The sequence below is a fragment of the Ostrea edulis genome, chromosome 9 (genome assembly GCF_947568905.1).
Source record: "Ostrea edulis chromosome 9, xbOstEdul1.1, whole genome shotgun sequence".
NCBI lineage: Eukaryota > Metazoa > Mollusca > Bivalvia > Ostreida > Ostreidae > Ostrea > Ostrea edulis.
Window position 1 is genome coordinate 32,097,684 of NC_079172.1, and position 24,574 is coordinate 32,122,257.

At 34.5% G+C, this 24,574-nt stretch overlaps 2 protein-coding genes across 2 annotated transcripts; one reads left to right on the forward strand and one right to left on the reverse strand.

Annotated features, from left to right (window-relative positions):
- Positions 1-177: 177 nt before the first annotated feature.
- Positions 178-9,252, reverse strand: LOC130050353 (nucleoside diphosphate kinase 7-like). Its single transcript, XM_056150223.1, has 9 exons — positions 9,131-9,252; positions 8,023-8,136; positions 7,480-7,646; positions 6,636-6,797; positions 4,288-4,442; positions 3,927-4,082; positions 1,428-1,663; positions 659-766; positions 178-412 (listed from the first exon to the last, which is right to left on the reverse strand). Exons 1-9 carry the CDS (start codon positions 9,131-9,133, stop codon positions 380-382), a joined length of 1,134 nt encoding a protein of 377 aa, XP_056006198.1. The 5' UTR covers positions 9,134-9,252; the 3' UTR covers positions 178-379.
- Positions 9,249-23,519, forward strand: LOC130050352 (golgin-45-like). The gene is made up of 7 exons (XM_056150222.1): positions 9,249-9,353; positions 15,020-15,571; positions 15,813-15,889; positions 16,678-16,800; positions 17,375-17,503; positions 19,960-20,173; positions 20,379-23,519. The coding sequence occupies exons 2-7, from the start codon at positions 15,038-15,040 to the stop codon at positions 20,520-20,522; spliced, it is 1,221 nt and encodes a 406-aa protein (XP_056006197.1). The 5' UTR covers positions 9,249-9,353; positions 15,020-15,037; the 3' UTR covers positions 20,523-23,519.
- The last annotated feature ends 1,055 nt before the right edge of the window (positions 23,520-24,574 follow it).

Consider the following 24,574-nt stretch of genomic DNA (forward strand, 5'->3'; position numbering starts at 1 on the left):
ATACATGTACATGAATATGACCCATTTTCAATTTTTCTAGAGCTACAAATTTCAATTCACTTAGTTTTGAATTGACCCATTTAACAAGAGAATTGAATGGAGGAAAATATTTCTCTGTACACTGAATAGTACGTGTTCCAAAACCATGCGATGACAACAAAAATGACAGAATCGGAATTGTTGAGTAGGAACTGTATTATATATCATTATTATAGTACATGTATATTTGCTTCAAAACGACGAAATGAGAAGTCACATTGCCATAAGTATTATCACAGTTTGATCAACCTCTCTTCTTCCTATCTGTCAAATGCACAAAAATGTGGTCCTTTCATTGTCCGTATTTCAATACACTAAATGTTACACAGCTGTGAATTTTTCATCGTCCAAGAATCTTAAAGAAATATTCCACCTGTAGAAAAAAGAGAAAGAGTTAAAGTTTTATTGCATGTCTAAGGTTTAAAAGAACAACATATGTGTTCCATATTTGTGAGGTTTCATGATATTTGTGTAGACTAATGCATTGCAAAAATGATAATGCTTTGAGGATAATATTCCAAAGCTATACACTGTTTTGATCTCTCATTTATTTTATCATTGCCATATATGCCTACATTAAACCATTAAAAAAAAAATCCTTTACTATGACTGGACATACCTCTAATAATCCATCTTCCGGAAGGTCAGTACAGTGAACTGCATTACGGACTTTGTCGACTCCAAATAATGCTCGCAGTGTGCGGGGTCGAAGATGACGGGCAATCTCCTGTGACAAATGGTAATATAGTTTTATTTGCATGGAATATTTTTAAAAATACTGGGGGTATATACCCCTACATATATTTTTATTTTTATTCCAGCTATAAATATAAGGATTATCACTGTCTAGTTTGTTGGGTATGTGAGGTGATTAAATATAACAATGGAAAACATAAATATTCGATCACTGTTATGGAAATTATCACATATTCTATTGTAGTTAATTAATCACGACACATACCTGACAAACTAGGCAGTGATTCCTTTTATCACATGCAACAAATGACATCTGAACTAATTGGTACTGATTTCAAAAGTACTTAATTCATTTGCAGTTACATGTGGACCCATGAACACTATATCAAATCACTGTCAAATCAAAGGCATATATATATATTTGCTCTTCATTGATTTCTAATTATACACTAAATACAATGTGGCTTTCTGGTGAATTGATTAAATTTGCTTTGTTTATTAGTGCAGTAAAACTGGTAATGCTATATGATAAATCTCTGGTACTTTATACTTAATTCCCTACGATATTAGATCCATATGGAATTCTTTTACTTTGGGAATATATTTTACTAAATTCTTGATATTCGAGAATTCTTTATATCCCTGTTCTCAATAAGCATATTTTAAGCATTGTAGTTGCTTAAAGATCTTACCGGATCTGAAGGCCCCACCATTTCCCGGAATGCTTGAGGTGCATGCTGTGCTCGGATTTCCAAGGCCAGACAAGGTCCAGAGGTCAGCTCGGCCACCATTGAGCCGTACTCCTGCACCACACCTTTGTAAACCTCGTAAAACTCTTCTGCATTGGCCTTCTCCATGTGGAACATTTCAATCATTGAGATTTCAAATCCTGCCTCCAAAACACTGCTGATAATCTTTCCAGCCAAGCCTGAAAAATGTACAATTCATATTTAGAAATCTCCTTAGCTGTTTGTAAGGTTTGAGCTAACTTATGGTATACTAATAATGCTACTTTCAATACAAAACATGTTTTATAAAAATTTAATATGCCCTTTAGTCCATTGAGTAATCTCAGCCTTTTCTTACAAGAAATACTCTTCAGATCAGTTTAAAATTAATCCTACTTGTGTCTCAAAAATTGTATACACTCCAGCTTACACCCAATATATCTTACATCCCTTCATGATCGAAGGTTTCAGGGATGTAGAAATCTTAATTAGTGAAGTGCCACAAATTTTGACCTATGATAGGCACTAAATTAGCTAGGCCATTCAGCATTGAGGGTTGTTTTTTATTGTGCCAATACCTACTGTAAAATGTGACCTTAGTTTTTAGCTCATATCTCAGCTGAAAGCTCAAGAGAGCTATTTTGATCACCTGTTGTCCGTCGTCTGTAAACTTTTCACATTTTCATCTTTTTCTACAGAACCACTGGGCCAATTTCAGTCAAACTTGGTACACATCGTCCATGAATGAAGGGAATTCAAGTTTGTTCAAATAAAGGGCCACGCCCCCTTCAAAGGGGAGATAATTACAAAAATGCAAAAATAGGGTGAAATAGGTAATTTAAAAATCTTCTTCTCAAGAACCACTGGGCCAGAAAAGTTCAAATTGAAATGAAAGCTTCCTGACAGTACAAATTCAAGTTTGTTCAAATCATGGCACCCCAGCGGTAGGGTGGGGTCACAATAGGGGATCAAAGTTTTACATATGAATATATAGGGGAAATCTTTAAAAATCTTTTTCTCAAGAACTATTGGGCCAGAAAATGTATTCAAATCTTGACCCTTGGGGGTAGGGTGGGGCCACAATAGGGGATCAAAGTTTTACATTCAAGTATATAGGGAAAATTAAATCTTTAAAACTTTTCTTCTCAAAAACCAATGAGCCATAAAAGTTCCAATTCACATCAAAGCTTCCTGACATACAGTAGATCCAAGTTTGTGCAATTTGGGGGTAGAGTGTGGCCACAATTGGGGATCAAAGTGTTATATGTTGATATATATGGGAAAATCTTTCAAAAAATCTCTTGAACTGTTTAATCTAGGGCTTTCATATTTTGTATATACATTTTTACAAAAAGACTTTTCACATGATGCAATGGTGTGTGATCTTATGACCTTGACCTGGAAGTTTGACCTTCTTTTAATAAAAATCTTACTTACCAGGTATTTAATATCTCCTGAACTACTAAGTTAGATCTTTTATATCTTGTATATATATTTCTTATGACAAGACCTTTCATTTGATATCATGATCTTTGGCCCTGTGACCTTGATCTCGAAGTTTGACCTACTTTTAAGAAAACATAACCTATTAAATATATTCAACACTATTTTAGGTGAGGCTTTTATATTTTGTATATAGATTGTTTATCAGAAGACCATGTACACAATGTTGTTTGATCTTCTGACCTTGGAGTTTGACCTTTAAAAAAATTCCTGTACTATTCAATACCTCCTGAACTATTCAAGGTAGGGCTTTCATATTTTGTATATAGGTTCTTTATGGCAATGCCATATTATTTTAAAGCTTGACCTTGAAGTTTGACCTACTTATCAAAATCTTACCTATTTGATATCTCCTGAACTATTTAAGATAGAGCTTTCATATTTTGTATTTAGGTTTCTTATACAAGGCCTTTAAATCATACCATAATCAATGACCTTGGTCTTATCGAAAACAGCAAGATCATGTTAGTCATATTGGTGTTGAGGCATCTCTATGCTATGTGAATTCATTTTCAGTTATGATGTGATCCTTTTTGGCTAGGTTGGGGTCACAATATGGCGTAAAATTTTTTCATGGGATTAAAGATTGATAAGAAAAGTCTTCTAAAAATCACAACAGCTAAACAATGGCAGGGCCAAGGTGACTCCGGTGAGCGATGTGGCCCATGGGCCTCTTGTTAAAATCTCTTCTGAAAGACCTGTGGCTTTCACAAGTAATACTGAGTTGAAGGAAGAGTTGCTAAGTGTTTTAATGACTCAGATCTGTTGCGGTCTCATGGGACAGAACCCAAGCCTCCTGTATATATAAGGTGAGCACTCTACCTACTGAACTGCTTTGCAGTAAATAATATTTCACACTTACATGTTAAAATATATATAAAATCTAATTTTAACCAACTGAAAAGTAAAATCTCCACCGATTACAGTGTAACAATTTGAAATGAAGCTCCATCCTCTAACCTGATTTGACAGCGTGGGGTTTGATGACACAACAGGTGCAGTCAGTGAATTTGGCAGTGTTCTGTCGAGAGGGACCACTGCTGGGGAAAAAGAACTCCAGCTCCCTGGCTGCTGAGGCGAAACCATCCGAGCCATGACAGGCATTCTCTGTTTTATCTGTAACATTTACAGCAAATGTCAATTAGAAACTGACAAGATTTATTTTCTCACATTACTATTGGTAAGCAGTCGGTTTAACTGTCTAAAGGGACTTTCTGATAGGCTGAGAAAATATAGACTTTCCATTTACACATAAGTACCATGTATATGTATCTATACTATAGTCTTTCACTGGCCATCTACAAGGATTATGAGATTTTACCTTTCCCGAACCTGGCACGGATTGATTGAGGTGCATCTGAGCGGGCTAAGGCAGAGTCAGTAGGTCCTAGGGTATCCCTCCAGGACGATATACAGCCCTCTCCCATCAGCTCAAAAGCAATGACCGGTCCCCTTGTCACGAAGTTTAGGAGAGTACTAGATAAAAAAATAAAAGTATCTAAATTTCAACAACGTCCTGAGAGAGATAAGATCTCTGTTCTGAATAAAAGTGAGTAAGTAACAATTACTGATTTCGGTGCCAACATTTCCAGAGTGACCTTGACAGTTGATCACAGTTTCATGTAGATCATGACATACTCAGACCTGTCACAAATAACCTCTGTGTAAAGTATCCCTATTCTAAACATAAAGCCTGGACAATATTTTAAGTAATACTAGCTCTCATTTTTGGGTTTGTTGCAAAATTGTGATTTACTATTTCAATGACAGAAAAAATTAAGTTTATAAACTTTTGACATTAAAATTTGAGTTAGAAAACCTATCCAGAGGCTCTGAATGAAGGAAAACTACATTAATGTCTTCCCGTACAAAAATTAATTTCTATATAATGTTATATATTCAATAGAACAAAAATCTTTATTTTAATAAAATCTTAAACTTAATTTTGATTTTATGAATGACCATGACCATTACATAGAAAACTATTGAAATAGTACATTTTATCCAACAAAAATTTTCAGACTGAAAGCTTTATTATAACTTTATAATAACTTTAATAACTTTTTTTGGTAACTTTGACCTTGTCTAACCCAAGTCAAGAATCATGACATACTCTTAATTCGTTTGCAACTTTTGTATCTATTTAGCTGCAATAATGTAGCCCTCTCTGATTTTTTTTTTTTTTTATTTTTTTTTATTTTTTTTAGGGAGAGGGCTACAACTCCTTAGGATCTCCGTAATGGTGCAAATGCGGGAGTGATTCACTCCCGCAACATTTGCGCTCATTCTAAACATTTCCTGACTTTCTTTACGTAAATAAAATGATATTCTATGTTTCTTAGTCAATATATAAATTTACAACCTACAACTTTAGATTTGTGAGGCTCTATTCTACCGTTTTCAACAATTTCGATAAATCCCAGTTTCTCGATTCATATTTGTGCGCCATGTTTGATGTACTGAAGTTTCAACTTCCGGTTGTCAAGTCATTTGCATATGCCATATAAGGTGGTATTTACATCAATGGACAAGTATGGAGGCGAAAGCTATTTCGTCGGTATTGAGAAGGTTTGAATTTAATATCAAGTTAAAAAACGAACAGCAGAGTGTAAATTCTTTCTGCAACAATATGATTTTCCTTCCTTTGTCGAAGTGGCTCGAATAACTACATTTTCGCGCTGATTGTCAATGTTTAGGCTTTTCATTAGATCCACCTACGAGATCTCGCGATAACAAGCATGGCGGAGCAGACGAAGAATTTTGCATGCTGTACATTATATTTAATGAAAAACACCTTTATTAGACATGCCCGAGCACAAAGTTGGTACTCCTTTTGGTGTAAACAACATTTGGGACTAATACACAGAGTTTATTATCGGTTATTCATAAAATTATTTTGCACCATTACGGAGATCCTATGGAATTGTAGCCCTATCCCGAAAACGTCAGAATAAAAAAAAATTGGATTGGGCTACATTATTGCAGCCTATCCCGAAAACGTCAGAATAAAAAAAAATTGGATTGGGCTACATTATTGCAGCTAGTATCTATTATGAGCATTTTTTATTTAATATGAGCATTTTTTATTTAATATGAGCATTTTTGTATCTGGTATATAAGTATTTTTGTTTCAAAGACATGTTGTGGTTTTAGCATTTTTCTTCAAGTGACCTTGTGCAATTGACCCTGAAGTAGAATGAAGATATATATACGTCTTAAACAAACTTCGTATCAAACAAGTATGATCAAATGATGGATCATTGTTACAGAGTGATATATTGTTTAACTTATTGGTTGATTTTATTATGGATAAAAGAAACCTAAAAAGCCTCAACACCCTGGATCTTCCGGGTCCCCCCCCCCCCCCTCCCCGGCCTGGTCAAGACACCATACTTGCACATATGGACAAACAGATACATGTAGATGAATAAACAAATTAATATTTACTGTTTGATCAAGAATTTATACACAGCGGTAATTTTCACTGAACATTTCACGAAAATAATGCAAATTTTCAACAAAGCACAAAAATTTGCAAATCATGCATAAAAACTTTGATCTAAAAGTAATCTTGACTTTATATATCACAGTAACCTTCAAAGAATAACTTTGTTTGCATGGGGTTTAAAAAAATTGATCTGCATGTTAAATGAATTGTGTGCTACCTACTCTAAGAAAGGCTTTCCTTGGTGTTCTTGATAAAATTGAAAGGCTTCATTTCGGTTCAGCTGGCACATTTTTAATTTTGTAATCAGGAAACCCCTCTGGCAAATAGCATCAATTATCTGTCCCATTTTTGCAACTGCATCTGGCTTGATCATACCAAGAGTTCTGAAATAAGACACAATTTATTTAAAACCATTGCATGTTTCCTGATTGAACGAAAACAATTTGAAGGTTTAGAAATTTGATGCTGTCAGATTTACTGTTGCTATGATATTAATTTGCAACAAAAAATATCTTCTTGGTAAATATATTTTGATGCAGATTACAACATTAAAAGCTGCATGGACTGACATTTTAAAGGATGAAGAAATGGGGAGGGAGTCTTGGGACAGAGAGGGATGAAGAAGGGAAGGGAGAGAGAGATGAGGAGACTGAAAAAGGAGGAAGAGAAAGAGAGAGGGGGGAAGGTAGCATAGCAGAGATAGGAGAGAGATGTGGGAGGAGGGAGAAGCTACAGGTGCTGGCCTGGGTCAAAAGTTGTTTTGGGGGACATTTAAAATGTTCCCCATCCATTCATCATGTTAATCACAAAATTGTAGAATTAGGCAAGTATTACAATGATGCATGACAATAAATAAAATTTTCAGTTTACTAGAGAGTGTCCTTTCAAATGTTTGCAATTGATTCAAATTCCATGCACTGTGCACATTAACAGAAAATTAGTCTAATTAAAATGATACCTTTCGTGAGTTACTCTTGTATTTTAATTGAAGTTGCATGGTAGTCTGTGACAACAAGCAAAATATGGCAGAACATGAGAGATGGACAGCAAATCTTTATTCCCTACCTTTCTTTTTTATGTGAAAGCCGTGATCTGGTAAAATCGTCTCCATAATCCACAAAGTTCATTTGTCGGGACAGAATATTTACTGTATTTCCAATATACAAATCCTCTGGGCGAATGCTTTCAATACGAGTTTTCTTCAGAAACATTCTGTGGTTCTTTATGTCAAACTAAAGAACAAAAAATATGACATTTTATAATTTTGCCATCAATGATTAAATGCAATTCTTTGTAAATGATGATTACCCAGACAATAATATGGTGTAAGCTACATGTAAGATTTTCTTCCTTTTAAAGCTTAATAGCTGATAGTTATTAATAAAAAATTCTTTTATGAGTGTTCAACTAAGTATTACAATTTTATGACGTTTAATCATCATAATTAATCTCTTTAAATTTTTTTTTATACAGTTTTTCAATGTCATATTTAGACTCTCATTTTATTTAAATTTTTCATTCTAATTGGTAATAAAGAAATCAATCAGATTTACATGAATTGGTTATTAAAGAAATTAATCTGTGTTACATGAAAACAGCTGTGCTTACCATTTCTACTGTGCCATCTTTAACATAGTACATGAATTGGTATCTCCTGACAAAGGCTGCATGTGGATCATACCACTCAGCGACAAAGCAAAATCTTTCTTCCCCATCCCTGTCCTGTGTCATCAATAGTGAAAAAAACCTCATCAACAATCAGCGATAAGTACAGTGTCCATGCAAGAAGATCTACACACATTCATAATATATATATATATCATGTTTACATTCCTGACTGTTTTGCATTAGGATACACGGTGGTACTTACATATAATACAAATAAGTATTATCATGTTCAAACGTCTCATGTATGAACATTGCTCATACTAATAGTGCAGATTTTACTCTTGTTTTGTTTTTCTTTTTATCGTCATCGCACATTGAAATGTTAACAATCATGTATGCTGTATGCCTGAGAGGGCCCTAATTTGGAAATAAATCATATTCTATTCATTCCACTTTTGTGTTTTAACAATAGAGACAAAGGAGATAGTAGTGCCATCATACACTCAATACACCCAGCTTGAAGTTGTGTCCATAGTATATATGCTCAGCAATGTGAAAATTAACAAAAGATTAGCAGCTGAAGCAGACGCTAACCAGTGTGTGTTGGAATACATTGAAATTAATTCAGATCATCTTAAATTACTGCCATACTCTGATTTTGATCAACATTCAAAGCTTAGAATTATACATTGGTATCTTAGGAAGCAACTTCTTTCATTCTGAACTAACTGAATCTGATTTGGAGGCCGATGTATCAATGATTACTAATGGCTGCAGGGCAAAGGTATGTATAGGGGATTAAGAAATAATCACAGGATTATATTGCATATGTTGAAGAGACCATGCATCCCCACAATCAGACTCTATAAATTATGAAGAAAATATTACTGAACGTCATAAAAGCAAAACAAAACAAGTTGTAGACTTCTTTGCTATATAACTATTGCTACAGCCAGTCAAAGCGTGCTTTGATTTTGTTTTTGTTTGTACAGTTTGTAGATTCTACGACTGCAAAAGGACATCCTGTTTAACATCTAAAAACGTCATTTACAACTAATTCTACATAACAAAATATGTATTCCACTTTTAAATATACACAGAAACTTACCATCTTGGTTTATTCACAACAACACAAGTGTGCACATGCAGTTTCTAACTCAGCTCTGTTGTTGTTCCTGGCAACATAAGACAATGTATTTTGAAAGAATCGTTTTCATTGGATGAGTGTTTCGACTTCCTTTGAAGCGTATACCTATTTCCGGAAAAGAAAAGTCTAAGAAGAACGGTCTAAAAATGAAAATTATGTGACGTTTTCCAGAGAATTGGGAACGGTATGTTAAATTTTAGATAGTTATTATGTTAAGAAATATGTATTGTAAAGTATGTTTTCTTTGTTTGAGTAATGGATTAACATTCAAGTATGGAGAAATGGAGAAAATTCGGATTGGTATATATGAAACTTGTTTTTATAGACGTAGTGAAATATATTTACTACTTGGGATACCATAATTTAAGTAGGGCTTATTTATTAGAATTTTAATATATCAAAGTCCTCTTAAGAACAGACGGACTCGTCCCCTCTCGAACTCTCAGTCAAGTTGGGAACACTTCCCCTATTATATAAGTAGCGACTGGGGGAGATTTTTAAAAACAATATATTTTCAACATTTTGATCAATATTCCACTTAATTCAAATGTGCTGATTTCAAAATTAATAAGTATTTCAAAATATCTCTTTTCCCTGCATCACAATTGACAGGCAAACACGAGTACCCTCACATATTTGCGTCAAGTTATTTTTCTGACTTGTGTAAATATTTGACCACAAGTAATATTAGTGAAAATAGACTAAACAGAAATGAACTTGATGCCTAATCTACCTTTTTGGGGTGTGCAAAAGCATTTCACTAGTCCGTCCAGTACATCATACTAAATGATCTTCATTTTATTCAACAGTATTTAATGAAACCAAACTCATCACAGTTGCAATCAATTTAATTTCTGACACGTACAGAAGAAAGAGACCACCATATTTTATTTCGCATTCAAGATCTTCAGAAGCATACAATATTAACCTCCGAGTTAATCCTTTTATAAACATCCATAAGTGCGTTCGAGATCGACATTCCTGTTGTTTTGTTGCTCAGATCTTAGAGCCACAGGAGTTCGAAATTTTATCAATAAAGTCAATAAAATTCACTCGATTGACCAAGTCATGAGCTATAGTGTTATGAACTACTGTGTTAGAGTCGCGAATGACGAGAACATGTGCGCACAAACGTGCATGTTCTCAGACCACACTACTTGCAATTCTTGCACCTAGAATACGTTCTTTTGATGTGTACTCGGCGTTCGGAATCGGCAGGAATTTGACAATTTGTGCACGTTCGAAGAACGGCGGTCTCGAATGCACTCCATGTGTTTGGAAGCTCAGGATGTCATAGTCACACAAACACTTAACCTTGCAGGTAATTAATCGACCAATAGTTCAAACATCTAAGAGACTCGGACAAATCTTGCTAAAAATCTTTACCATATTCAAGATTGATTCCCGGATTTTCACTAGTCCGTACGGACTAGTGCTATAGAGAGTTCACTAGTCCGACACGTTTTTTACTAGTGTCGGACTTACGGACATGAGTTAATTTCGAACCCTGTTATTTTATTGAAAATAAGTATCAATATTGCTTCAAAACACTAATAAACATACCTACCCTCGGTCATTTTAACTACCGGACGAGAAAAATAATAGTATTTCTGTATAAAATTCAACACAAACATCATTGTTTCAATTACATATGTATATCTTAATTGTTCTTTATCAATATCCTTGATAGAAAAAATTATAAGATTGTACCAAAACCACTAGTGAGGGCAAAATAAAGCAGTTATACATGCTGGAAAGTAGCACGCCACTTGGTTCTGTGCCTTGCGAAAGATCATTTTCTGCAATGAGACGTCTTAAGAATTGGAACAAATATGGGCTGGTCGGTCTTAAATTGCTGTTATTTACCCCAAACCCTCCACTCCCACCAGGGCTCTGCCCTGGACACCGCTTGTGGCCTCAGCCATCCTAAAAACTTTTGTGTATGTCACGAGCGCCACCTACTGACGGTACAGTATCAGTTTGCAAGGTGAAGTACAAAATCTAGGATAATTTTTTTAAAATAAACATGACAATTTGATAACAGGAAATTTCATTGAATCACATATATCGGTGATTTATTGTGGATAATGAAGTACACATGATTTACTTTCCCTTTGTTTTCGTTTACAAATATTAGAGTTATCGTTCTTGTAAATTCTACCCAACAGGTTGAAAAAATTATTTTACCACATTCTCTGGACATATACGAATTACCTCAGTGTTGTTTTTAAAAGAAAAAGGAAGTTCGAATTATTTAAATATCACCGTAAAATCTGCGTATATGGCCGATTTCTGGTCTTGCTACTTATTTTCTCACTTCAAAATACCGACAAAATGTCATTTCGTACCACGTGCTTTCTATATCACCATATACGTAAACTTTGAACTCCTTACTTTCGTTTCACATTAATACTTTCGTATTTAAACCTCGGGCTTGATCATATAAAACGGTGAAAAGCACCTAGCGCAGTGAGGTAAACTTTTTGTGATTGCGGGAAATGTTGCCGCCAGCGCCACCTACCGACGGTGCCGATTGCTATATATAGCTAGATTTCGCTAAAAAGCGAGAAAGTAAACATTACCTTAAACAGGTGTTTTTGGTGTCTTTATTGAAAATAATGACAAATTCCGTGCACTGCTGAATAAGTATGACACACACTCGGCATGACGCGCATTCTTCTTCCAATAATGTACATATATGCATCGCTCCATCCGGAGCATAGTCGTACATGTATATAAGGTTAAAATCCTGGAGTGAAGGGCATTGTCACTATATAAAATTGACAACACATTTAAGAAATTTCATATCAAAGTACGAGGGAAGGAGGCTGAAATCCAATGCACTTTGTGAGTGTTTTTGTTTTCATACATATATTTGCAGAGGTATTGGACATTTTAGCACTTTTTCTTCTTTTCATGTGAAATATGAAGAGATGTACTCCACAGGTGTTTTTCTCGGTTTTACGGGATGTATTTACTCTCCCTGAAGAGGGATGATCACCTTTTCGGGAGAATATCTCGCTATAGGGGAAGTTTTTCCAACCTGTCAGTGGCTCACTCAACTTCCATACTCTTATTCCAAATTCCATCATATAGAACTCAAATTAGCCAGAATTCATTCTTCCCACACACTAGTATGTCTTATGGTGTGGCCGTTTTTAAGGGTGAAGCAAAAAGTATTGGCATTAGATTCTATATCCATGAAGAGGACAAAAAATATATTAAGTTAGCATCTAACTTGTGAGAACTGAGCTCTATCAAAGCATCCTAACTTAAATTAGCGGTGCATCTTTTTACCACATAGAACCACAAAGAAACCCATAGAACCCCGTAAATATCCCGAAGAACTCAATAAAATAAAAAATTTATGCAGGTGTTATTCATAAGGTGGGGGTGGATGGGTGTGTGTGCACCCCCTTACTTTTTTGTTTTACTTTTTTCCCCGACTGTAATCTTTTTATCTTTTTCTATAACATAACATCCCCTCCAACAAACAAAATGTGTGTGTGTGTGTGGGGGGGGGGGGTTACATTGGAATCACCTTGTGCATCTGTTTGTCTGTTTCTAAATGTCTGTGCATTGTCTCAGATTCTGGGTAGATTTACCTGAAAAGTTGTACACTTTCTATTATATACTTGTATACACATTGTTTATGAATTAAAGTTATATAAATATACATTAGAAATTTTTAACAAAGTTCGTTAACTATCTGGCATCATCAGAAACCCAAAAAGAAGTGCGACCAAACGGGGGTTTCCGATGATGACTGTCTGGGGACCAACAATTTTGATTCGTTATAAATGTAATTGATAATATCCATTAACTTCATAATATGTTTAAAACTACATGGAATGAAAATCACTCTGCCATAAGTGTGAATTCATTATAAATATGTTCACTGTAACTGTGTTTTACTCTAAGCATGACTTCATTATAAGTGTGTCTGTGTTTTAAATATGTAACCGTGTTTTACTATAAGCATGAATTCATTATAAGTGTGTCTATGTTTTAAGTGTGTAACCGTGTTTTACTGTAAGTGTGAATTCATTATAAGTGTGTCTGTATTTTAAGTGTGTAACCGTGTTTTACTGTAAGTGTGAATTCATTATAAGTGTGTCTGTGTTTTAAGTGTGTAACCGTGTTTTACTGTAAGTGTGAATTCATTATAAGTGTGTCTGTGTTTTAAGTGTGTAACAGTGTTTTACTGTAAGTGTGAATTCATTATAAGCATGTTCACTGTAACTGTGTTTTACTGTAAGTGTGAATTCATTATAAGCATGTTCACTGTAACTGTGTTTTACTGTAAGTGTGAATTCATTATAAATATGTTTGCTTTAACCATGTTTTACTTACTGCCCTTTGTGCCGGTCAGCATGTAGGGCAGCAAAGAAAGTTCTTCACTTCTGCCAATCTTTTGCAATCTTCTCTACTGATATGCAAGTCTGATGTAATTCCTGGGCCAGGATAGCTGAAATTTATTGTGGCCCCATTCTACCCCCAGGGGTCATGATTTTAACAAACTTGAATCTGCACTATGTCAGGAAGCTTTCATGTAATACTTTCCTAGCCCAGTGATTCTTGAGAAGAAGATTTTTAAAGATTTTCCCTATATATTTCTATGTAGAACTTTGATCTCCTTTTGTGACCCCATCCTACCCTTGGGGGTTCATGATTTTAACAAACGTGAATCAGCACTATGTTAGGAAGCTTCCATGTAAATCTAATCTCAGCTTTTCTGACCCAGTGGTTCTTGAGAAGAAGATTTTTAAATCTCTCTCTCTCTCTCTCTCTCTCTCTCTCTCTCTCTCTCTCTCTCTCTCTCTGCATCCAGTATTGGACATTATTACAAACATCAGGGTTTTTACATTTAAGTTAAATTAATTGATATTAATGACCACTGATTAATCACTGCCCAAATCATATAAAATCTGACACAGTAACTGTGAACTTCTGTTTAAAATCATGACTTTTAGCTTCTTCTTTTTTTTTAAAAATCAGTGTTATATTTTTGTAATCAAATTGAATTTTTTTTTGACAATAATGTATCCGAATCTTTTTATGAATACTATCTGATAGTATAGTGACATTTTTTATTATTACTTTGAATTACTTTATTTATGAAATAAATTATTTTGAGATGAATGAGCAGTTCATACTTTGCATTGAGCAGAAAAAGTTAAATGCTAGACCATACGCCATCTTACATAGCACTGCGAGTCGTGAATCAAGTCACCTAGTAACAGAATACGGTGGATTATGCCTGGGGGTGATGCATTAATTGTTCAGATAGGTTTATTGTTTAATGTAGCATGGTAGATCCAGTAAGGAGAAATTGTTGTAGATTGTAATGTTTGTGATGGCTTGAGCTGTCATGCATGAAGAGAAACATGTGATTTGTGTTGCTCCCTCTATTGGTAATGTTTTACGTCAGTCAGTCAAATCATACTGGAGTAACGGGGAGTAGGTAAGGTAGAATTATTATTACGTATGTCAGCTTATATTAGTGAGAATTTCTGAGAAATTATGATTTCATGTGATGAGGATTTCTTTGAAGGCGCATTAATTGTTTTCCTTAATTAACTTGTTACCTGTATATAAATTGTAATCAATATGGCTGAAACTTTAACCATATTGGCTACAAATTTAAAGCTTTCACCCCCCCCCCCCCCCCCAATAACAAACAAACAAAAACATAAAAAAAAAAAAAATGTTAATCTAACTGCCTTTCTACAGAAAAACAGGGGCTTGCTCGCATTAGAAAAAAATAGTGTTTAATATTAATACAATTTTTGTTTTTCTTGTAAGCAAGTATTTGTAACTGAAATGTAGATTGTATGTATAATTGTACAGGATTTGAACACAATCAAGATGGCTGAAAGTTCAGGGAGGTCAAAGACAATCATCACCCATCCCCAAGCCATCCGAGAGAATCCTAACGGGGCTGTTAAAGGGAGAGAAACACGAAAAACTAAAGCAGCATTAGAAGAGAAAGGCACGGTTCTGCTGAGACAGCCATTGCCCAAATACAACTACCAAAAACAGACCAGGAAACCAAACTCTATAGCAGACACAAAATATGTGCAACCGGTGGCAAATGTTGAACCTTCTCCCAGAGGAAACTCTTTTGAAAATGGAGGTAAAATAGTGTACAAAGTGAGCCCCCTTAAAGCAGGGGATGTGGACACTAGTGGAAAAGGTGGAGATGAAAAACAAGCTATTTCAGTGAGAGAGACACAGACGTTGGTACCGATGCTGAACGACGACGCAGAAGGTACTAGGAAGATCAGTGGGCAATCTGAATTGGAGGAAGTCAAGAGACTGAGAGAGGAGAATGTGGCATTGAAGAATGAGCTAGACACCAAGGTTACCAGTCTGACAAAGCAGCTAGACGTACAACTTCAGGTAAAAAAAAGTCTGGACTTTGTAGAATCCAGACTTAAATGTAGTTTTATAGTAGTCAATATTGCAGGTATGTACAGAAATGTTTTCACCTCAAACAAATCTTTTGGACAGCATGTACATAATAAACGTACCTGTGAATGATGTAGGGCTGAAATGCTCAGATTACATGTATGTCATATTCATCACTGGTTAGACTCTAAATGGACAGTCATTGAAATAGAAAGGATTTTTATGTTTTTAGATTAACACAGAATTGAAGAAGCTGTTGGTAGCGTCAGTGGGAGATGATCTACATTTCACGATGGAGCATCTCGTTAGGTAAGCCTACTCAGTCATCTAAACGAAATAAGGCTGCTGAACATGAAAAAAAATTTTTTAAAGATATTTTTCCCTACATTCATGCATTAAAAAAAAAATCTTTTAAAGAGTAGCAGGGCTACTCTAAATCATGTCAAATGTTCTGAATTTGTGTGAATTCATTTTGTTTTTCTAGACCCTGGGGTTAAGTTGGGGCTTAAATTGATTTTAGAATTGTACATAATGCATGAATGTAGGGAAAAATATCTTTAAAAAATTTCTTCTCCAGAACAGCAAGGCTATGTTAGTCATTTTGATATTGAAGTACCCCCATGTTGTTTGATAAAATCATAACCCCATGTAGTTAGATTGGGGTCATAATAGGAGGGTCAAAATTTGTGATGGAATTAAAGAGGGCAAAAATCTGATGAAAAACAGCAGGAACAGGGTGACTCAAGTGAACATTGTGGCCCATGAGTATCGTGTTAAAATGTTTGATGTATAAATAATGAATACAAAACAGGAAGGATGGCATGATGCTGTGAGATTTTTGATTAGTTTGTCAAGAGATGGGCTTTGATTGTTAGATTAAACACCAAAAGTGATTTATCAATAAACTAAATCAGGTATTATAAGGAAGTACTTCATTTGTATTGGATACAAGATGAGGCTAGAATTGCAGGAACTTCTCGATTATTCCAACTCATCATATTCTATTATCAGGATTATTGCTGATTGCTGGTACCTACATTATGTGGTCTTGGAGAAATTGCCATGACGACTTATTTAGGACTTTTCTGTAATTTCAGAGACAAAGCACAGCTATCCAAGGAACTTGGACATTTCTCCAAGAAGCTGTCAGAAGATTATGAACACATGGATAAGATCTCCATCCAGGCTGACATGTGGCGTAGCAAGTTCTTAGCAAGTCGGTAGGTGGAATGAGGATAGAGAAGATTAGTGTCTACATAACAGAGGCAATATTTTTTCACAGAGGCAATATTTTTTAACAGAAGCGGTATTTTTTTACAACAGAGGAAATTTTTTTTTTAACAGAAGCAATATTTCATAACAAAGGTATAATTTATTGGTCAGTGTCCATCGTTCGTTAACAATTGAACATTTTTAAATTCTTGATAACTACCATTTGGAGTCCCTTTTCTTCTTCTTCAAAGTTGGTATGAAGCATTTCAGGGACAAGTGTGAGATAAGCTGTAAATTTCAGGCCTTCTGCACCTGCAGGACGTTAAGGGCTGAGTAAAAACTGCCATTCATTAACCAATATTCAAACACTTTAATCTGTACCATTGCACACCTGTAAGAAAAACTAGTTAATGCTTAGTGATGTAGAGCAGGGAGGCCACTACTAAAATTATAAATTTCATGATCCTCAGGGTAGAGGTTCTGTCTCCAGGGTGGGGTCAAACTTGGTATAATGGGTTGTATGATTTTGTTATTGGTAGTGTCATGATTGATGAGTTTTATGATTGTGTTGATATTTTGTAGTGTCATGATTGATGAATTGGCAGCAGATAAGGCCTACTTTGCAATGCTCTGCCAGGAATCCCAGAATGCCTTGCAGCAGTTGCTAAATGAGAGGCATGAACTCCGAAGGAATCTCTTTGAAACTTACAAGTAAGACTTGGCCAAGGTCTTAAAAGTTGAAAATTAAAAGTAGAGTTACTTGTTTCCTCTAATGGTTTCTCACAAAATATCGGCAAACAATTATCTTGCACATGTGCAGAGCTGTAGCTTACTCTTACAGTACCCGCAACGTTATTCTTGACATTCGTATCGTGCGTGTATCCTATCGTATCGTGCGTGTATCCTATCGTATCGTGCGTGTATCCTATCCTATCGTGTATCAGGTTTTCCGTTTTCTATCGTGTTTTGCGTTTATCAGATCTATCATGTATCGTATTTTGCGTGTATCAGGTTTTCCGTTTATCGTGAAAATCGTTTATCGTGTAGCTTCGGAAACTATCGGGATCGTATATTAAATCTAACGAAAAAGTAAGATACTTTCCGAAAGCTTTATTCGTTTTGTTAAAGAAGCTATTTTTAGGAATCGAGGAAAGACAGTATATTTGAAAGAGAACATAAAGCTGTCGATTTTAAGGCAGAAAAAGAGCTATATGCCTGTCCAGAGAGGGTGAAAATTTATCACAATTTCATTCTAAGTAGTCTGGAAAGTAGGCAGTGGTTTGCCGAGCAAACCAAGGACAGTAAAACTGAAAGCTCCTTCATCTGGAGTTCATAAACATTTCCTTGTCTAGGAACAATTATTTGTAATTAAATCTAACAAAGAAATAGGAAGTTTCGATCTGAAAGGAAAAATCAGTAAATTACATTGTTTATTACATATATTTTAATAATGGTTCTTTTTCTTCCGATTTTGTTAACCTGTATTCAACTTATATACCAACTACTGAACTTGTGTGCGTTCTTATCCATCTGATTTTGTGTATCACCCGTGTTTTGACAGTAAACATTCTCAGGGACATTGTATTTCACACATTTAGAAGATTAAGTTTTAAAAGAGTGCAAGGGTATATTGCATCTCCCAAAATTCTGCTCAATTGGGCACGATTCAGCGGTCATCGTTGTTTTTTTTTTTATTTGTACATGTACACATATATCAATAGTCGTACGTGTAGATGCTGGAAATTTATGCTAGTTTTGATGATTATTTGAATTTTTTACATGCTAAACACAAACATTTTAAAGCATTTCTAAATTGCGACTTTAAATCAAGCCGAGTTTCGTACATTATATGTTTTTAATAGTTTATTTTTTGTGAACAAAAAATATGTTCCAATTACTTATGACTATCAATTATCACTCATAGTGTAGAAATATCTAATATATGAGCATATGGTGTAGTGCAGTGGATTGTATTTAAAGCGGTCATTATGAAAATAATTGTAGTTGTTGAATGAGCGGTGATCTCAGAGCTTGATGCAAAATAACCCCCCTCCTTGCTACAAACAAAATATTACTTGGTTTTATTTGATATCCAAGATAATAGACATTAGAATAAGAGAGCTATTGAAGCATGATATCACTACATTATATTACATTTTGTTAATTTCCTGTTTAATTGCTAAACGCTCGGCATCAAGTGTGAATGCCACGGGTCCTCCGAGATGACCTTAAAAACAGACGCCCCGTGTCACGGTAGGTGTGGCACGCTAAAAAACCCTTACTGCTCAATGGCCGTAATTGCCAAGCACAAGCCTAAATTTAAAAGCTCTTCACCGGTCATGGTTACGTCTCCATATGAGTGAAATATTCTTGAGCGAGACGTTAAGCAAGACAAAAATCAATCACTCCCTGTATGATTCATATATTAAATATTCAAGGTGACAATATACGTTTTAGAATCATTGGCTGAGAAAATTCATTTAGATATCAATTAATGAATTCAATACCGTATATAGTTTAGCTTCCGGATTTTAGCTGTAATGACGTTAAAAAAAACATAAATAGAATTTTAAAAAAAATAAAATAAAATAAAATAAACGTACAACCGTGGATAAATAAATTATATGCTTTAGGTATATATTGAGTATTGAAATCCTTCAATATTATTATCAACATAATGTAATTATTTTGTACGTATCAAACTTTCGTTCTGTCTAAATTGTTTCTAAATTTACAACATTTCTATCAGGTTTTCCGTTTATCGTGAAGATCGTTTATCGTGTTTTGCGTTTATCAGGTCTATCGTGAAGATCATTTATCAGGTTTTGCGTTTATCAGGTTTTCTGTGTATCCTATCGTATCGTGCGTGTATCCTATCGTATCGTGCGTGTATCCTATCGTATCGTGCGTGTATCCTATCGTATCGTGCTTGTATCGTGTTCTATTGTTTATCATGTCAAGAATAATGTTGCGGGTACTGTATTTATGACATTGCTTTGGTCCCAAGTGCCGTGCATAGGTATGAATTTGTGCCACTTCACCTAAAGCTGGGGACGTCTCAATATGCATGAAAAATTCTTTAAGGGACCAATGTCAAATAAACCATCAAATCAAATTACTCTAGTTGAACCTACTCCATAAAAAACAGTTATGAAAATATTTTTTAGGTGCTTGGAGCAAATTAGATCTGCATTTGACCCTCTGACCTCTCAGAAACCCACAAAGCCACCTTCCACAAATGCCCTGGACTTGGCCCGTATGAATCAGAGATTGACTGAAAATATTCGGTACCGACTACTTCCTCACGATACCGTGATACAGATAGAAGCCAGCCCAACCTGGGAGGACAGTCTCACTCTGGCCGAATCGTACGCCCACCAGGTAGGTAGATTAATTAATGCTGATTGTTTATCAACATTCCGTACATGTTGACCGATTTATTATACTGAGCTGAATTTGAGGTTTTCTATGTCAATGTGAATCTAACAGTGGATAGAAAATGATAAAATAGACAAATAAGCAATCATTATGAAATGTTTATTTACAAATGCGTGTATTGTTTACATGTAACTGATCATCATTTCAGTTATTGTCACGAGATACGGAACTGGAAGTAAACCAAATGACCTTGCCCTCTGCCATTGCTTGTCGTTTCCACCCATATACCAAGTTTGACAATCTGACCTTCAATTGTTGTGAAAAGTGCAAAGGAGAACTCACTTCTGTCTGATTTAAACTTTCTTTAATTACTGTACATTAATTACAATCTCCTTCAAATGAATTGCTATATTGGTTACATATCGAAAAGGTGTCTGACTTTAAATTTGATATAATCTCCTTTGAATGAATTGTAGCAATTTTATTGAGAAAGTTTTCTTTACTTTGTTAATTTGTAGGAGTTTTTTGCATATCTGTTGTGTTCTGGATGCCAATATACAGTCAAATCTCTTTTAATATCTCAAACACGATGAGGCTTCAAGATATCTGAGGGTGCGAGATACTGAGGTTAAAGTACCTAAAGGAAATGTAGTAATGGGATTTCCAATTTGCTTTGACATACATTGTATCCATGATATTTCTGTTCAAGAAACTGAAGTTCATCTGCATTTCCTGTAGAAATACAATTGTAAGAAGTAGAATTCGGCCACTAAGGGGGTGAAACTTCAAAGGAAAACTACTGAAATCTTCTCTAGAACATCAAGGCTACAGTAAGTCAAATCAAATGAAAGCATCCTCCTATAGAGTCAGGATAATTTCCCCCTGTAAATGGATCATCTGTGTGGTGATGAGGATTGTAAGGATACATGTATTGTTAATGTACCCAGATTAACTTATTTTTTTGTAAGAAGATAAAAAAAAATGATTTAAAAAACCCAACTTTTTTAAAGGTCAGGTTTTACCTACAATTTTACGTAAAATTGAATGATCTCCAGAACACAAAAGCTTCAGGTTGTCAACTCCTCATGAAAACATTTTGATATTTTTGCTTTATAATAAAGATATGTACATTTGTATGTTGGTTTAGTACTAATTTTGATGTAGAGTTCATGTCTTGTTACCGTTTGGAGTTCAGAGAATTATTATTGTTTCGAAAATCATATGTTTTATTTCATTGTCTGATGGACTTTTGTTTATATTTGCAGTAAAAGCATATTCAATGCCACAGAAAGTTTACATGTCATTATGACCATAGATATTTTCTGTTGTCATAATTTTGAATTGTTTTAAATAGTTAGATAATTGTTTTTGGAACACAGTATAGACTTTTGAATCTGTGAGCTATTATGTTTCATGTTGAGAACATTGAAAATATTTGTTTCTACAATGTTTTAGAATTTTTACTTCAATATATTTTCATGTTTCTACACTGCTGTTTTGTAAAGATTGCACCTTTTTTGTGTGCATTACGTTCCTCCTCTGAATAAAAACCAGGTGTAAATTGTAGCCGTCTATGTGTAGTATTACCCAATAAATGTAAGGTACTGTAGTCCTTTACAGGATAAAAGTTGTGATAGATAATCCACAAATTAATATCTTGTACATTGAAAGACAAACTTTTAACAGTATGAAATGTATTTTCTGTCATCATGAAAGTTGCATATCCAATGAATTTTTCATAACCGCAAATGTCTTTTTTTTTAGTCCCCTACCGATGAAGTAGAAGCAATTCAGTTTTCCACACTTTTTTCTCTGTTCTTGTACATATTTATTTCATATTTGGTACATTGCTTTGCCATAACAAGTTACAGATCAAGTTCGAATTTGGTTTCGGTTTGTGGATTTTTACTAAGTTATGGCCCTTGAACTTGGAAAAATCACATGAATTATCATTTTTCCAGATTTTTCTCTCTCTGTTTTTGCAGATATTCATTTGATATTTGGTACATTGCTTTGCCATAACAAGTTACAGATCAAGTTCGAATTTGGTTTTGGTCCGTTGATTTTTCACTGTTAGGGCCCTTTGACTTGGAAAAATAACATGAATTATCAGTTTTCCATACTTTTTTCTCTGTTTTTGCAGATATTCATTTGATATTTGGTACATTGCTCTGCCATAATAATCTCAGAATGCTTGTTGAATTCATGCCTTATTTGTTTATTAAGTATTTTCAGTGGCAGGATATTGAACGAGACTATATTCAATGATAGGATATTGACCGAGACTGGTCAATGATAGGATAATGAACGAGATTGTTTTATATAGAGGGTTAAGATGCTAACTTCAATTGGTTTATAGTTTTAAATACATACAATGTCATGTGATAATCTCATCAGAAAGTACACGTGATAAGATGCTCAGACATCTATGTTGTTGTCAATCATTTCTTTTTTCTAAAATCAATCATGCTATTGTGAATATTTAAATGTACACGAGAGTCTTTCACTACCGTATAACAGGTTATTTTTGTGTGTCACAAATTTTGCGAAAATCTCCCAAAACGCTGTTATTTTTTATTTGCGTAGTTCTTTGTTTGCGATTCTCCAAGTTACAAATTAATTGACATTTGACAGGTTTCAATTTTGTACAGAACAAACATTACTGTTACGCGTGTTGTCACTCAACAAGTAACAGGTGCGTGTACAGAGTGATGACACCTGACCACCGTCTAAGACAATTAGTACTACACCCGAGGTGGCGAGTTTCTACTTACTGAATTATTCTTATATTGTAAGAAACGGTACACAATCGGTGTTAATTTATGCAAATTTAATTGTTTGTAATTCAAAAAATACTGACAAAGAAAGCGAAAATTGGATTATCACTAAAATACCTGTTATACGGTAATTCACTGATAGCAAAGCAAAATTTACAGAAGCTTTCGTATGTTCACATATATATAGAGATGTATTCTGTTTATACCATTATAATACAGGAAGCTTTCATATTACATTTCCAATAGATTTCCATTAGTGTAGTTCAATTTAAACTATTTGACTTGCTGTTTCAATCTTCTCTGTGCAATAATTTGTTGATATATTCAAATTTGTTGTTATTTAAAAAAAAGAAATATTTGAAGAGATCAATCCTGATGATCATAAGACATGAATGACTGAGTAAATAGTCGCATTTACACGCTGTCTTATGTGTCATTTAATAGTAGTGAAGTCATTTTTGCCTATATAATATATATGTGAATGTTCAGCATTATTGAAGCAGTGCCATGCTCTGAGAAAGTTCAGAGGTAATGTGACACCTGTAATATCTTAATAAATTGTTGAAACTGTTTTTCGTTTTCTTGTTTTGAGATGGTGTGTGTGCATTGCTGATATCTAGAGAATATTTAGTGAACAGTACATATGGAATAAGATGACATAGAAAGATAAAGCTAACTTTAACATAGTAGTGAAATTATTTACAGGACTATAAAACAGGAAGACTGTTCAAATGTCATACTTATACACAAATACTGCTGCATGTGTCATATAAACAAGATCACTGAGCTTATCTAAGTATTTTGTTTGGTTTTTTTCAAATTAGCGAAACATTGGAAATTAATTCAATCTTTGAACAAGGTCAACTTCTCATTCAGTCAATAATGTCTAGCCCACAATGTTACTAAAATATCATCCGAGAAACAACAGTCACGACGGGGGTAGGGGTTCATAACATTTGACATCATTTTAAAAGAAATTATTGAGAAAAGTGTCTTTTAAAAATTCATTCATACAGGATTTTATGCATTTCTACATCCAAAAATCACACTAGCTTGTATACCAACACTATTGTCCTGGACTTTCAGCTGTTGTACACATCGATACATTTCAATACTGAAATAAGATTTCAGTCCAACTATGTATATGTACACGAGTGGAGCAAGCTTTTAATATGTGTTTCAGTTTATTATACTTCCAAGTCATTCAGAGTCACCTGTACACCCGAAGAAGGAAATGGAAGATGTCCATGGAGGTTGTTTCAACTCTAAAGGTGAAGAACTATTGGTATGAAAAGGGGAAGATAACGAACAGTGATCAATCTTATGAATTCTAAAATGAATACAGAATTAAAAGTAAACACGGACCCCTAGACACACCAGAGGTTGGATCAGGTGTCTAGGAGGAGTAAGTATCCCCAGTTGACTGGTAACATGACAACACCCACCGTGAGTCTTGTTTCTTTATTAGGCAAATCCTTGGTCCAAATCAGTATGTAAAGAACGGTCTAACAACTGGTATGAAACATGCCAGGCAGCTTTCGATCTAATGACAGATTTTATTTGCAAATTAAGATGATCATATTTTCAAATATTTTTACAGATGGTACTAGCCATAACAATCACAGTC

Bases quoted from the DNA above. Each gene is read 5' to 3' on its own strand.
- LOC130050352 (XM_056150222.1), top strand. From the start codon at position 15,038: ATGGCTGAAAGTTCAGGGAGGTCAAAGACAATCATCACCCATCCCCAA. The intron at 15,572-15,812 runs GTAAAAAAAAGT...TTATGTTTTTAG, and splicing joins AGCTAGACGTACAACTTCAG to ATTAACACAGAATTGAAGAA. The intron at 20,174-20,378 runs GTAGGTAGATTA...TCATCATTTCAG, and splicing joins CCGAATCGTACGCCCACCAG to TTATTGTCACGAGATACGGA.
- LOC130050353 (XM_056150223.1), bottom strand. The intron at 6,798-7,479 runs GTAGGGAATAAA...GTCTTATTTCAG, and splicing joins CTTTCACATAAAAAAGAAAG to AACTCTTGGTATGATCAAGC. The intron at 767-1,427 runs GTAAGATCTTTA...CATTTGTCACAG, and splicing joins TGGTGGGGCCTTCAGATCCG to GAGATTGCCCGTCATCTTCG.